Source organism: Nicrophorus vespilloides, unplaced genomic scaffold (genome assembly GCF_001412225.1).
Source record: "Nicrophorus vespilloides isolate i.1.1-1 unplaced genomic scaffold, Nicve_v1.0, whole genome shotgun sequence".
In the NCBI taxonomy this organism is placed as follows: domain Eukaryota; kingdom Metazoa; phylum Arthropoda; class Insecta; order Coleoptera; family Silphidae; genus Nicrophorus; species Nicrophorus vespilloides.
This window is the reverse complement of record NW_017097255.1, coordinates 30,203-46,577: the sequence shown is the minus strand read 5'-3', so window position 1 is coordinate 46,577 and position 16,375 is coordinate 30,203. Positions and strand designations below refer to the sequence as shown.

At 32.7% G+C, this 16,375-nt stretch overlaps 2 protein-coding genes across 3 annotated transcripts in view; one reads left to right on the top strand and one right to left on the bottom strand.

Moving 5' to 3' along the window:
* Positions 1–16,375, bottom strand: part of LOC108559576 (elongation factor-like GTPase 1) — a 48,923-nt gene that overhangs the window by 29,810 nt on the left and 2,738 nt on the right. The window lies entirely within an intron of this gene.
* LOC108559577 lies at positions 14,320–16,131 on the top strand. Of its 2 annotated transcripts, XM_017916906.1 has the most exons (5): positions 14,320–14,839; positions 15,033–15,146; positions 15,210–15,350; positions 15,521–15,674; positions 15,746–16,131. In XM_017916906.1, the coding sequence occupies exons 1-5, from the start codon at positions 14,813–14,815 to the stop codon at positions 15,943–15,945; spliced, it is 636 nt and encodes a 211-aa protein (XP_017772395.1). In that variant the 5' UTR covers positions 14,320–14,812; the 3' UTR covers positions 15,946–16,131. The 2 variants fall into 2 exon arrangements, with proteins under 2 accessions (XP_017772395.1, XP_017772394.1); XM_017916905.1 differs by having other exon boundaries at positions 14,320–15,146.

Here is a 16,375-nt window from a genome sequence, read left to right as displayed (position 1 = left end):
TTAAACATAGTTTAGATAGGATTCATGTGATTAAACGAGACAAAAGAGACAGATCGTTGCATAAGGTTTGTGCACGCCAAACCAGAAGTTGGCAAATGCAGAAAATGCAATTTCCACCAAATTTGTAACCGTCTGCCACGTAAAGCTAAGATTTATGATAAATGTACCGTAAATTACACATAATAATGTTAATTCGGCGTAAAATCTCATCTCGGCAAATTGTAATTAACTAGCAACCAATTTGTTGCAGCTCGTTGTAATTAAATTATATAAAATTTTAATTACTGACGCGATTCATTAAAAATCAGACATGGAAAGTAAAATGGAAGGTGAATAACAAAAGCGAAGCGAATGCGAGCAATATTGAAAATGAAACTTCCGTTGTGATCGTAGAACTGGAACGTATGAACTTATATCTCAGTTTCAATTGAAAAATCGGTTATAGTAATACTTTTTCTTTTGTGCTTTGTTAATAATAAGGATACAAGTTGGTATTTTAAACGAAATCATAAATTAAAGTCCGGTATATTCATGTATTTTCGCATATTAAAGTTAGTTAAGTACCGTCTTTACATTGTGTTTTTAAAACCGTTTAAAACCTATCAATTAGTGGATAAGCCTATGATGAAAACAAAATGCCTCAGGCTTCCAATAAGCAAAATTACAAACTGTAAAACATTACAGATACTAAATACATTTATTATTATTTTTTAGTATTCACCAATTTTTTTTTTAAATGATATAATAATAATGGTAAATTATGAAGTTCATTAAAGAAACCCATTCATAAAATGGAAATGAAATAACAACAAGCTTTGTAGTTGCGTAAATTGATTTTAACTATTTGGACATAGATAATTATTATGTTGATAGTTAATTGCACGTCGACAATAATTTATTGCGCAAATATAGGATAGAATGTTATCGACAGCCTTCGTAATTATTGTATAAACTGAGGAGACATTAAAGTGGAAGATGGTAATCAACGTCGGTTATGAGTGAGTTGAGGCCTCCGCAATGGATTTGCGCAAATCAAAAAAGAAAAGAAAAAACATGAAAGAGCAGCAGATTGAAATTTCCATCGGTTAATGGAGCAACAGGCCGAGGGTTTAATTAATGGAAGGTGAAAATGGTGGCGTGAAGCTGTTTGTTTTTTAATTGAAAGCACTGGCAGACGTTCACCCCTTGCTGGAATTAATTAAACTGGAAGCGGAGTAATGAGTCGTGCCTTCTAAAGTATGCACGTCGGTGGGGTATGCTATGCCAGCCATTCAACTTTGTGTGTCCATTAAAACGTGGCCTGTAACTAAATTACACGGCGTTATCGTTACTTCTTTTGCGTTTGCGGAGATATGATCATTAAATCTGGCGGGTTGAGGAGAAGAGCGAATCCTCCTTGTTTATTATTCATTGGGATAATGTGAAGGACGAGATTCGCGCAGGTAGGAGGAAGGATAACACAAATAAAAATAAGGAATGAAACTAATAAAGAAGAAGTAGCGAGAGGAGAGAATGGCGGTCCTGTGTTGTTCTTGCTAGTCTGATGTATAGTGTCTTTAAGCAGGAATGTTTCCATGTGATGCAAGTGAGTCACAGTATGTAATGATCTCGGATAGATAACATTTATACGGCACGGGTCTTAATTTATTGCCGAAGAACATAACTAAGTATCAAAATCGGTTTCTGCGTGTGTGCTTGTGTATGGTTCACATGTTCTTGACCTACGCCAAGAGCTGGGAAAAGAGAGAAGCTCACGTAAGTGCAAGGCCGCCTCTGTCACGATCTGTCTTCCTTCGTGGAAGCGGCCCCAAAAAGGGGGAAAAAAAAAGATTCGTTCGGGAGGGAAAAGAAAACGAAACGAAGCGACACGGCACAACAACTCGCAACATCCTCACGAGATTATTATCTTTTATTCAATTCTCTTCTGGTTCTTCTATTTTTAATACTCGTGCAAATATATCCACATATACAGGGTGTTTCACGAGAAAATATTATTAAATCCAATTATGTAAATAGTATCAATATAGAGAATCCGCACTGATTGAAGCTGAAATAAATATACAATACACTACAGAATTTCAATGTTTCAGCGAATTGTATCAAGAAAATCGACAACATTTTCTAAATTTAATGATGTATTAAAAACATTTTGTGCTTCTGTCTTTATAATCGTATTAAGCACATGACATTAATTTAAACTTGCACGCAATATCTAGTATATAAGCAAATAGTATAAGAAAGATTTCTCACTTTTTCCAACCTCTCAATAAAAATAATGTTTTAAGGAAATTCAATATCTAAAATAACAATTTCATATAAGGAAAAACTAATGAAATTTTTTGATTTCTTTGATAGTTAAGATTTGTGAAAGTTATGTCTATCAAACGATTTACATTATTTTCTTGAAACGATAATACATTCATAAATTAAAACTAAAACTTCTTTACTTTAAATTTGTAACCATCTTTCTATTCAATATTTATCCTAATCCATTCAATTTTTACCTAAATTAGGTAACTAATTAATTGGATGACAAAGGAATGTTTGATATCAAATGCGGCTCGCATTGGAAATTTATAATATATGAAAAAAGGGAGGTTTTTCAATTATAACATAGCAAATATTTATGAAAATAATAATGATATTATTGACCTTTCAGGAAAAACATGTCAACACTTTGGAATTAGCATCTGATAGATGAAAGATGTACATTCTCTTTATATATGATATCAAATGAAAGAAATCGTTGATAAACTGGTATGGCTGTGCAAAAATGTACGATTTAACGGATGATTTATGCAGACAATAACATTCGATCTTTGATCTTCTCCCACTTAAATGGACCATTCGACTCACATCAACCTCTTGGTTTAGCATTCAAATTCACAGCATGCATCAACGCAATGCGGGGTTTCTTTTACCAGTACTGATATAGATATCGACTACTGGTTAATGTATATATCAACTACGCGATATGCTGTACGCATTGCTACAAAAAAATGTATATATAACGTAAAACCTGTTTTTAACTCTCTAAATGAGACTCGAGCATGAAAACACTAGTCCTAAATCGCCATTATCCACACTATACGATCAACTATATCTGAAAGTTTCCACAACCAACTAAATTATAAGAGCTTGCTGATTGTTTAAGTGCACATGTAGAAGCGAAAAAATTGTATATGTGTAATGTCCACGGACTATAATCGTCGGGAGTACCAAGAAACAGTTAATAATTCCAGTTCTTCGACAGCGATTTAAGTATGAAAAAAAAAACTAGTACAATTACAAAGAGTACAGAACAACTATAGTACAGCGACTATTAAGCATTTACTTAATTCTTAGTAAAATTTCTAAGATAATTACAAAAGTTTTAGTTTACATATTTAGCATATCTACTTATTTTGTATGCAGGTGCTATCGAAGCTTTAAAAAAAAATACACAATTTCAATTCCTGTAATCCGATGTAGCTTTCGATGCACTTATAGATTACTTAGTAAGTTGTAAGCAAAAGGCTATCCTCGATCTGAACTAACCAGGAACATGGTAATGCTGTGTGAGGCAAAGACAAAACTAACCTCGACAACCTAAAGGATAAAAAGATTACTGATTTGGAAGACATCACGGTAATCCTGTCACAGTTAATAAAATTTACTTCTCTCAATATTTATATCAATTAATTGTAAATATATCAATATTTTATTCAGTACAAATAATTAAGTGTCTTTACACTAGCACAAAATATTGACCAAATAAATTTAAGGAAATTGTTTCATTATATTTTTTTTCATCCGGACAATGTAAATATTCGTACTTAACTGTACATGTAATTATTTCGGCTTTCCAAATAATTTCCTACAAAATAGGCAGTTTTACAAAGAAAAAAAAAACATCAAAATAAAATAATGAACCTCGAAACTGTAAGATGTTTTATGTCGCCAAGACAGATTACTTTTTGCCATTGAATCTATTCACCGGAAACTGTCGAATCATCGGTCAACCGTTTTTTTTTCTCTCTCCATCCTCATGGCATATTTATGTACACAAAATGTCTCCATTGTTACAGCAATGTAGCATTATTCAAACGATCGATTATTTGAAGATCAAACGGATCGTAACCGAATTTGTTCCATGAGATTGCATAGTCACGGTCTGATATGGCAGTTACAGTTGTCTCGTGAATTATTTCTTGTGTGCTTATCCAATTTTTTGTTTTTGTTGTACTTTATTTATTTCTTTGTTTATTTATTTCTTTACGTATTTATTACTGTTTCTTCTTAGACTTCTGCTCTTTGCTTTCGTTTCGTTCGTACTCCCCCATAAATTTTCGCGCATTTCAACTGCAATGTTTGGAGTGCGGTCTATGTGCACCATAAACAGTTCCATAATTCTTTGATAGCCGGCAGATCGGAATCTATGTTTATGTTTCACCTCAGCTAACTGCTACAAGTCACGACGGTTCTTCAATTCAATCCATTGAATAGGCTGTTGTTGTTGTTGTTTTTTTTGTCCACTACTTCTTCGAAGCTGCTCTGCTCCGTTCTTCTTCCTCCTGCATCAGCAAACTGTGGGACAGAGATAAAAGTGTCTTGTAAATGCCACGACACTTTTCACAGCAATAATTGCAATCGAACGTACAAGAAAGTCAATTACACGGCTTTCGTTTTACTCGCCTTTATCGGGCGATTGTCCAAGGGAGCCAGGACGAAAGTAAAAACTTCACTTGCACTCGTTTTCCCATGCTCGGAATAATTAGGCTTCGCTTCGTTGGAATCTACCTGCAAATTGCATACGGTTTAACGAATTAGGAACAGTAAATGGTTAACTGTCATCGCTCCTTCATCTCTATGAAGTTTAGTTACGTACGGTACATGCATCCATCTTCTCCTATGGTACGTGCCTATCTGAGACGGTGATATAGTTTCTTTAGTATTTAGGTTAATGCATTGTCTATTTGTATAAACGTACTTTATATTTCATTAACCTTAATGCGTTTTACTATCGCATACGTGCAGAAAAGAAAAACGACAGCGCTGATTCGTCTCCAAAAACGAGGTCCACTTTTCTTATCCTTAATCTCATCATTCCCATTCCAACATTGTCTACGATCCTCATCCTTTATATTCGTTTCACCATCCAATTATAACATTATCTTCTTTCATAAAATCAAGGTTTCTCTCTAACATCAAAAACTCTTTAAACAATCTTCAATTCAATTGTTTAATATGAAATACCAATTGTTTGTAATCAATACTTAAGTATAAGTCACAACATAAGTATACTTTTTAAAAGCGTATAAAAGAGTAAACTTCTAATAATAAACATTATTGAACGTGTTACAGGATAACTCGAAGTTTGTCTCATCCATTAAAACTTATCTCTTATATCTGTGACAACCTGTTGCGCCTTAAAATGAGTTATTTCATAGCAAATACTTTTTCATCGCAACACATATAATAATACTAATAAGGAAAACCTGACAGGTAGAACATCCAATAATAAATACAGGCATATTCCTAATATAAATCGTAACTGCGTTACATAACCACGTTGCATTCATTGATATTAATAAACTAAAATCAAACACCAGAGGTCGGCAACCTGTTTGGAGTAAAGAGCCAATTGCTTGTTTAAAAATTGTCCAGAGAGCCGCAAGTATCATTACAATCGAAGTTTTCAGTGTGAGAGCTGGGAATCGCAATTTCTTATTAATAGAGCAATTACTATATAATAACATCAAATTAAACAAATATCTAATAAAAATTAATAAATTGAAATTCAACTTTTTTGCAATACATTTTATTGCTCGTTAAAATAATAAACAGCTTCCAAAGTTGAATAGAATTCATTACATACACTTATATTATATATTAAACTGCAATTAAAGCGCGATAAAAGTTTTCTACTGTATAATAATGCGAATATTTTAATACTTTAAAGCCAATATAAAATAATGATTACAATTTTATATGAAAACTATTAAATTTAATGAACACATACAGTAAATCTTCTTCAATTTTACGATATAACAAATTATAAACTTTGAATTATTAATAAAAAAACTAATGAAACTAATGTTTTAATTGAAATATACTAAAAGACGCAATTTCTTAATATGCAACAATTTCGAATATTATTTTTTGTTTTTCTGAATGAAATAAATAATAATTATTGTTTTCATGGTAATTGTAATAATTATAATATAAATGAAAATGTGAAATGTGAAATAAACTATTGTAACGGGTTTAATTGTGTATTTTACTTTTATTTTGTGGCTTATGTTAGAAACGCACGGTAAATCGCATGTAATGATTAGAAACACGAAAGGATGACTTTCAAAATGATGGAACATGTTTGGTTTAAGTGTAAATCAATATCCGTTTTATAATTTAATTACTTTAAAATGGGACACGAGTATAATTTGGGTTAACTACTGCGCCGAGCCGCAAGTTGGAAACCACTCATAAAACTGAGAAGTCACTGGAAAGTATGGTTTTTCTATTATCTCATTTAAACATAACACAATGAGATCAGAAGAAACGTGTTGTACCATATATATATATATAGATTTTTTTCCTCCAGCATCCACTTAAACTAGAAAGAGCAGAAGTATGTAATGAAATTGTAACAACAATGTACGCAAAGATAACGATCTCCGCTCGTCTGCTTCATCCTCTCCTCCTGTTCTTGTTTAATTGCAGGAGTGATGTATTCATTATAAGCGCGTTTTTCCCAGAACGAGGAGCTTAACGAGTGGAGGAAAGTCACGCGGAAACTCACGCAACAACGTGCGTTTGGAAAAACTACAAGCCGCACTTTCATTAGCTCGGATAAATGACCTGGTGATTATCGGGTTCGATCTCTAGACCCACTGATCCCCCTGACACGGAAAAGCCTTAACTAACCCCGACGACCCACATCGTACGCCGATATTGTTTTTCACCATAAAAGGCAACGGCACGTAATTCATCATTTCTCCATTGCCAAACCGAGAAATGATAATGCATGAGTAAGGATCGGATGCAAAAATCCGGCGATAGGCATATGGTCCATTAGCGGTAACATGCAAGGTTCAACGAAGTCAAACACACATCCAACTAGGTAACACAATAATTTTACGAAAAATCCTCCAGTCCATCTGGCATCAACAGATGGCGCAACAATCTTCGTATCTTCCGTTTTGTTGTTGTTGTTGTTACTTTTGTTGTTCAACAATTAACAACCGATACAAGAGAAGCGACACCTTAATTAGTACCTATCACTTCAAATATTCGAATTCCTCATCAGGAAATTACAACTGCATTCGAACGGAATGCCTCATCACTGTTTCTAATTAATTGATTCGTCTCGATCCTAACGCGTTATTGCATATGCATCTCGCGGTATTTCCAATTACGTAACGCCAATAAATGACGCGTCTGCCAATCTGCACATTAGAAAATTGCTCTCGTTAATAACAAATTGTATATATTAGCCTGAGAACATTCAAACTTGCGCAGTAATTCATCGCAGCCTTTTGACAACCTAACAGTACGGATAGTTATTACCAAATGAAATTACCTTTAATAAATTACACATATATGTAACTACAATCCTAGGAATCCATAATCCATAATAACATCAGTTATTACAATTAACTTATCATTCTTTAAAACCATAAACAGAAGTGTACGTTCATGTGAACATCCACTGTACCAAAATATCTTAAATGACTGCATTTTACTTCCCAATTAACGCAGTCTACAGTAATTTATGTTCTAATTAGCTACGTTAAGTGAACATTGATTTATTATTTATTTTATATTAATAAATGACTACATTTTCCACTAAGAAAAATAGTAGTTCTAATAGAATGATAAAAATAACTGAAAAAAAAGTGTACGTTCATGTGAACATCAAGTTCAAAAAAATCATAAATTGATTAACGTACATTGGGGTTGTATACGAGAATTAAATTTCTAATTATTGATATTTTATATGTTAAATTGTTGTTTCTTGAAATGATGATTCTCAAAATAGAATGGAACAAAAACAAAATGATATTTATCATATTTAATAGGCACCTTACAAAGCAAAGAAAAAATCCTGTTGTTTGTGTTGTACACACATCCGTTTTAGACCTACACCAAACTCACCTTGCGCAAATTACCTATAATCAAAGCTTCCGAAAAAAAATAGTCATTAGTGGAAAATTGCCGGTAGGCCACGAACAAAATTATATAAATTAACTCCAGTCGTTTTGTTTTATATATAATTATATAATTTTTCAATGCTCATTATATAAAAGAAAACTTCATAAGTCCTCGATTAGTCCGGTTTTAATCAGAATTACGTACTATGTATATATGATGTTGTACAAATGACTTTAATCTTGCCATCTGCTTCGGTTCTCTGTGAAAAAAAGTACCTAATCGAATTATACCAAGGAGATGTAAAACATAATCGATGCATTCCGAATCTGTGAACAGGAATTGTAAAACATGTCTAACACTTATGACATGCAAATCAATTTCTGCAACGAAATGTCATGTGTTCGGAACGACCGTTAATAGCAATGCTAAAGGTCTAGGCTTCACATAATGAAGCAACGAATAAAAAATGGAAATGTAATTTCAGTAATTGCAATGCGTTGGGAATGGAAACCACGCTTTCAGGCGGTGCGCAATTTGATGAATTTAATGAAATTTAAATTAAGGCCAGCACCAGTCACGGAAATAAGAAGCCGACAAGCATTACCGAAACAGTAATTTATTAAATGGACTGAACTGAATTACGGTAGAATGAGCAAAAGATATACGCATTACCTTTCGTTTCGTGTCTAATAACTTCGCATTAAGATGGAACACAGAGAAACACGAAACAACATATTTTATCGACAAAACTGCGTTATTACATTCACCGTGTGGAATCTGCATAACTCTCTTATCTCTAATTGAAAATTCAGTGGAAAGTAGAACTGATGTATTCAATTTTCTTTCATTTCAATTGGTATATTATGAATATACAACGCAATCTAATTCTTACAATCTAAATTAATATTTATTAACATTACATTTACAAGACTATTGCTTTGCTAATCTAATATAGTGTAATACCTTTTCGTTATTACATAAACAAAATACCCTCGAAATACAGTGCAAAATACACTTCGTAATCCGTAATCCGTTCCAAAATTTCCTGATTTTTAATCGTATATTCAAAAATACACAAATTTTAAAAATAATGTAGGAGGGACTACTCTTCTCATCATCACTCGTTAGGCGAAACGTCGCTCGTTAAGCGAGGTTCCACTTTATAATGATAAACTATAAGATATACATATTAATTAACCATTAAAGAATATGTTTTAATTTCAATTACAAAAATAGTTCAATTAAATCTACGTGGAAAGTAGAATTGATTAATTCAATTCCTTTCACTTATTTCGATCTATTTTAGATATACCGCAATTTAATTACATTTATATTTGTTTAATTAACATGTACAAACATTACAGAATGATTTTTTTATCCAATTTATTTAAATAACTGAATTATAATGATAAATGTATGAAGATTAATTAAAGAAACTAATGCACATTTCTCAATTTTTTTTGATCAACTTCATTATAGAATGATTCATTTTCTTATAAGATTATGATTTCTTTAAGTACTAAAAATGTAATTATTGCAGCAATACAGACTGTGTTTTTTTACTTGTAAAAGTAGATTAATTGAAAATTCCACGGAAAGTAGAACTAATGCATTCAGTTTCTTTCAATTATCTCGGTCTATTATAGATCTATATCGCAATCAAATCCAGGGTAATTCCAATCCTTTTTCTTCCATCAATATACGTTACAATTACAGATTGACAGTTCTTCAATTATTTAATAAATAATATAATTAATGTAAGTGCTGTTGCTAGATATATCGAAAATATGATTCCTTGTTGTTCTGAGGGCCCCAATGCATTCAGTCCTGTTGTCAAGTATCGACATTTTTGCAACTTAACAACAAAGTATTCGAAAATTCTAATATTTCGATGATACGAAACTGATTAATATATATTTTCATTTTCTTCAATTATTATTTCGATTTTTTTTTGTATTTTAATAACGAAAACGAATTAACGTTCAATTTCTTGCACAAATGAAATCATCATTAAAGCTATGAACAAAATAATGAGTATGAAGATTAATTTTCTTGCAATATACACTTCTTTTTACCATTACATAACGTTTGTTTTTCATATACAATTTGCTTTGAATACTTGAATTAAGTTATTTATTCTAAGTTGTATTACCCATTATACCATATCATTACCGACAGATTTGTTGGTTTATTCGAAACAAAAGGAGTAAAGTATATATTATAGTTAATAGCAGGAAAGAAAAGTATAAACAAATAGAAACAAAGTTTTTAGTGAGAAATAATTCAAATTAACTAAAGTATTATATAGAAATAACAGCAATACCTACCGCATAGTGCGGATTCACTTTTGAAAATTTCGAAACATACAAATTTATATTTCATCATCATCATCATCACAAAAAAATTTGTAAATACAAAATATTATTTTCTTTATTTTTGCATTAACTATTAAAATAATGCATCAAATCATAACTACAGTTATTTAATTCATAAAACTATTAATCAACCCATAAATTTAAATAAGATTTTTTTTAAATGAATCCTTAATAAGATATTTTTCTATCTATAAAAGCATTAAAACGAGAAATTATAATTCTTTGTTTTGGTATAATTCTATAATCGGTAGAGTATCTTCACCTTTGAAGCCACTTTCTAAAGTGTCGCAGAATCTATTAGCTATTGAAAACTGTTTTTTTTTCAGTGCACACAGTATTATTGTCTTCTATATAAGTAAGACGAGGTCCTTGTTATGGAACCGGTCTTGTCATATCAATACCATTCCCTATGGTAATACGCTTTGCAGCATTTAATACAGGCTAATTTAATCCGTGTGATAAATTACACATACGGTTAGTTCTACTTTATTTTATTACACTAATTAATCGAGAAATCCTGTATTATCATACTAATTTAAGCGTGTAATTTAAACTATATGTAAATCACTTTATTTACAACACCCACAACAAATCCGTTCTCGTAATATAAATAGAAATATTTCATTTACTCCAATTACAACATAAAAGATTAAATTTAAAATAAATTTAAATAGTTTTAGAATTCTAATTGAACAAACTAAGTTTCCTAAAACTATTTTTTTAAATTTTATATTTTTTGTATGGAATCATAATTCTCACTAAATGTCATTTCTTATTTAATTTAATATGCAAAAATATTCAGTTTCTAAGAATAAAAAAGCGTCAAGTGTTAAAGGTCATAACCTAATTTGTTATTTTTAATTTAAAAATTATTATTTTTACACTATATAAAGGTGCTAATGTCAAACACATTTGTATGTAAAAATATACAGACGGAGAAACACGTGGATTCGTACCAGTAATAAAAAAATAATAAACAAAAATTTGAATTTTGATATGAATAAAAAAAATTAAAAATTGGAGCTGAAGTATGTAAAAAAAATACTCAAATTTGTATATTTCATGAAGAGTTTTGTAAATTTGATGTTTTCATATAAAACTGAAGTGTCCTTGTAAATACAAATGTGTAAAACTATTTATGAAAAAATCAGAAGATTTGTTCTTGACACATAAAAATAAGTTAATGGAACTGAATGAAAAGAGTAAATAGGTTTAGGATATTACTGTATTCGATAAATTATTCTATAATTATATAAGTAAATATACAATGGAAGTAGATCAGATATTTCTACGTAATATATTTACATATGTATGAATCACCTAAGTTTCTTTACTATTTTAACTTGTAAAATGTTAGTAATAGATCTATTGTTTTCTTACATTATTATTATTATACAACCGCAAAGAAATTTGAACTACTTTTAAAGGAAGGATGCGTTCTTTGTATAACTAATATACGCATTTTATCTTAATTATGGCACAAATGTCTTTTTTTTTTATATATAAAAAGAATAATTATTAGTTCTAATATATGTAATTAAACGCATAATTATAACCTCAGTTCTTCTTTCTAAGAACATTAGAAAATGGAAAATTGTGATGGGAATAACAATTTCGTTGAGTTATAAATAGAATGAATGTATTTACCATTGAAGTCTAGTTTTGATGAGTTGCAACGGCGGATATTGCGAGTGGAGAGAAAACCGCACAATTCATAATTTAATGAACGTTGGAAGCGGAATAAATATGCATTTTCTTCACTCTTATTTATGGAGATCAGAGGCAGAAGCTTCCTGGCTCCAGATGATGAGGAATTGCGCGGAACTGAGTAAGCACTGTCCGATCCTTTGTGCGGCCGTGACAATTATGCAATAAAATGCAGTCAGTAATGATGCGTTTCCGGCAATCAGTGTGGCGTTAATTAATGGAGCACCATTAAAGCGAATCCAGAAAGAATCTAGGGATCTCTGAATATGTGAGAACGTCCTAATTCGAAGCTCAGAGTGCTTCGTTGAAATATAAATCAAGGAAATGGAGATGGAGATGCAAACAAATTGCCACCTTTCGGCCTTAATCTGTCAGGCAACAGAGACCCATAACTCATAAATCCCGCCGGAAATTTATGCGGATTGCACCGTTAAACCTGGAGATATCTCAATCTGCATGCTCTTTCTCTCTCTACAATACAAGAGATTCCGTTTGCTGTAATCCGAGGTTTACCGAAATAGATACAAAGAGAACCATACCTCGAACCGGGTAATAAAATCTCACCATCGATGGTAATCGCCCATGGATGCGCTGGGAATAGTAACGACTGCTAGTTTCCATTTGGGAAGCCCGAAACAAGATTGGCATGACCTCCCTTTCCGCTCCAAATAATGTCACTTGGGCGAATTATGTAAGTTGGGACCGGTATTCTGATGAAGATTTGATTTACAATTGACTGTATGTCTTTAATTATTTCCGGTACGCAATGATCAAATGTAGTATTCCGATCAGAATTATGGTAGTAACCATGAAAAACCATGGTATGCATCTTATTAAGTCGCTAATTAGCGGCAACCATCGAAGACAAAACGGATTTGTTCGACCGATTCCAAGTACCTCGTACCAAGATAAATTGCTTTTTGATTATGTGCGTTTCTTTTTTATTATTTTCTCCTTCGTACAAACCACATCCATTATTACAATCATCATTATTACACCAATTTGCAGATGTTTTGTAACAGCGGGAGAAAGAAATACCTACTGAATTCATCCATTTCTTCCACATATAATTTTTAGTCCTGCCTTACTCATAACTTGTTGTTTCTACACAAAAATAAAGAAGAAAATATTGTTCCTATAGATACAAATATAAATAATCACAAAGAAATATACATTTTAGTCGGAAAATATTGCCTTCTACTTATTATTAAAATTGTAAAAAATAAGTTCCACAACTTCATAAACTAAATTAGTAGTAATAAAAAGTATAAATATAATGAGTGGACAATTTTGTATAGCACATAAACTACTTTAGACTTCCTATGGTATATTAAGTACTGCAATAAAGTCAGCTATAAATTTCTAACAACAAAACCAAACAAACTAAATAATTACAAAACTTTTATTTTATATTATGGCTACTGATTATATTCATATTCTTGTAACATGAAACTCCCCTCAATTACTACCAATGAACGTCCACTTATAAACCTTCAATATTAACTCTCATCAAGTACTTAAGTTAATAACAAAAAAAAACAATTCCAGATGATTTCTTTGTCAATTAGTTAAATTTGTTTAATCAATTTGATTAATAGACATTCTTGTAATATAAATTGCGCATATTTACAAGATTTCATCAGTTTAAAATTATGGTTAAAGCTATCATTACGATTAAATTGCTTAACTCATTTTTTCAAAAAAAAAAATAGTATAATAATTAATGGTAATTTTCAAACATTACTTCCTGCTTTAAAGCTCACAAATTCTCTTTTCTATTTTGTATTACACTCTTATATTAGTTGTCATCACTTATAAACCAACAATTATGTTGGATTTATTTAGCCAAACAACTTAATTATCGACTGAAAACAATTGATTTTATTTATATATACATTTTAATTTAAAAAAAGACATGCAATAATAACAAAATTAATGTGTTACCATATATATTTCCATTAGTTATGCACTTGGTTTATAAGAGTTTATTTTTATATAATAAGAAGTTATTTCATGTAGTTTTACTGTAGTTGTTTAATGGTTTATTTATTGCACTTAATATATTGTAATAGATTTGACATGCGCGTTTTATGGTACCTACAATTATTGATTTCTCTTGATCGGGGCGAACTTGGAAATGGGTTAATAAATAGTATTATTAATACTAATTGCTCATACGGCAATACCGAAGCACATGCTATAGTCGCGCTTTTCTTCCTTTTTTGACCTTCATCACCATCGGCTGCATTAGAAGTGTTATGCAAATGTTGGCCATAATTCGTTTTACAGTTTGCCACAAAGTAGGTTTGCTTATCCCCGAGGTGATTGGAAATTCGCATTCGAATGAGCGAAACGCGGGTCCGGGACCCGGGTCCCGCCGTCTGCACCGATCCAATCAATTAATCCGCGAGCCGCGAAGCCATCAAAGCGGAGGTCGCGGGTTCGCGCGCACGACGAAGTGCATCCTCTCATCCGATGATATTGTCTATAACTGTGCCTTCAAATAAATAAACATCCGCATGGAGAAGAGGGTCGTAACCCCAACCACTTGAACTCGTTGCGAATCGTGGCCCTTTGTTACGGTCCTCTAAGAGAAGATGAGGCGGCACTGGGAGGAACAACAGGCACGACCTGCTCCACACTTTATCACCGGAGCAGCCATTCACTATATTGCGAACAAGAGATGTTTACCGGATGTTGCGAAAGGGGCGCTTTCGCTCGCGGAAAGTAAAAATCCCGGAGAGCGGAAGTTGCCCGACAACGGGGTTAGCTATTCAGGTTATAAAGGAAACCGTTTTTTTTTGTTGTTGTTTGCAGAACCTGCTACCATTGCCGGCGGACGCTAGCGCGGCCTTGGTCAAGCCCACCAAATACCATTACTACCCCCACAACCAGCACATCTATCTTCTCCCGGAATGCGCCATCCAACAGGTAAATTACCATATCCGCGCCGATTTCCCGCGGCTGCGATCTAATTGACTACTCTTTTTGAAGGTTTGCAATGCTGTTTATGTCCGGCTGAACTGGACGCAACCGCTGTGCGCCTGTCCTTCGAGGTACAGAGACCCTTGCTCAGCCAGCCTCAATTCTGATGATCTTCACACTACCGAGTTAATGACTGATAGGAATTCCCGGGTAAGTTCAAATACATGTTGGGCTGATATTTCAGTTTCGCAATCTGTTCTCCCAATGGAGGTGGGCTTTTACACCGTTATCCCAAGAAGAAACGCGTGGGCGGACAACGCTTGCATTGTTAACTCTCGACATTTTAACAAGCAAACACTATATTTGATTCTTTTCCGCAGAGGGCCCTGACTCTGGTAAAGACCTGTGAACCTACGACTGAGATGAGAATGTGCGGAGCTCCACGTGACTGGTCACTGTTGGCTCTCCAGAACATCAGAACAGGAAAATCGCATTACCTTGTCATATGCCGTTGCCCAGACACCAGCATTTTAGGTACATTCCGCTCTTAAAATGATTACAACGTACATTAATTATATGAATAATATTACATAAATAAATTTCAGAGGGTCCAATGTCACACAGTCAACCGACATACGCAAGCGTTCCCGGGATTAGAGTTTATGGTATGGTTTGTGTACCAGGTGTTGGTAACAACAAGAACCGAAGGGGCCGCCCGTTGAGAATCACGAGGTCTCCTGAGAACCCACCTTTCCCATGGAAGAAGGCTTTGGAGTTCTCGAAAACCGCCGTCTGGGACGACTAAACACCACCATGACCCAAGCATCACGGACCCAAATGCAAACGAATTTCCCCAATTTTAATTATTACTTTAGTCTTTAGTTAATGTGAATACGTTCAGTGGATCAGATCCACCAATTACATTTTATTAGCTTAATATTTAGTAGCAAATTTAAACTGCAACAGTACAATAATTTCAAAAGGCGCGCCATCGCAACTATTTATTTATTTATTTTATTATTTTTCATTTTACTTTATTTTAATATTTTTTTGTTTGTTTGTTTATTTGTTCGTGTCTCAATTTGAGGGTTTACTCTTTGTTTCACTTCATGGAACCATTGCGCTCACGTTTCGCGAGCATTTTATGAACGAAATCTATGGGATTTAAGCTTAATTATAACGAAGATCAAACTTAGACTGTAAGACATTTTTATACAATAAAGCGAATAATGAAT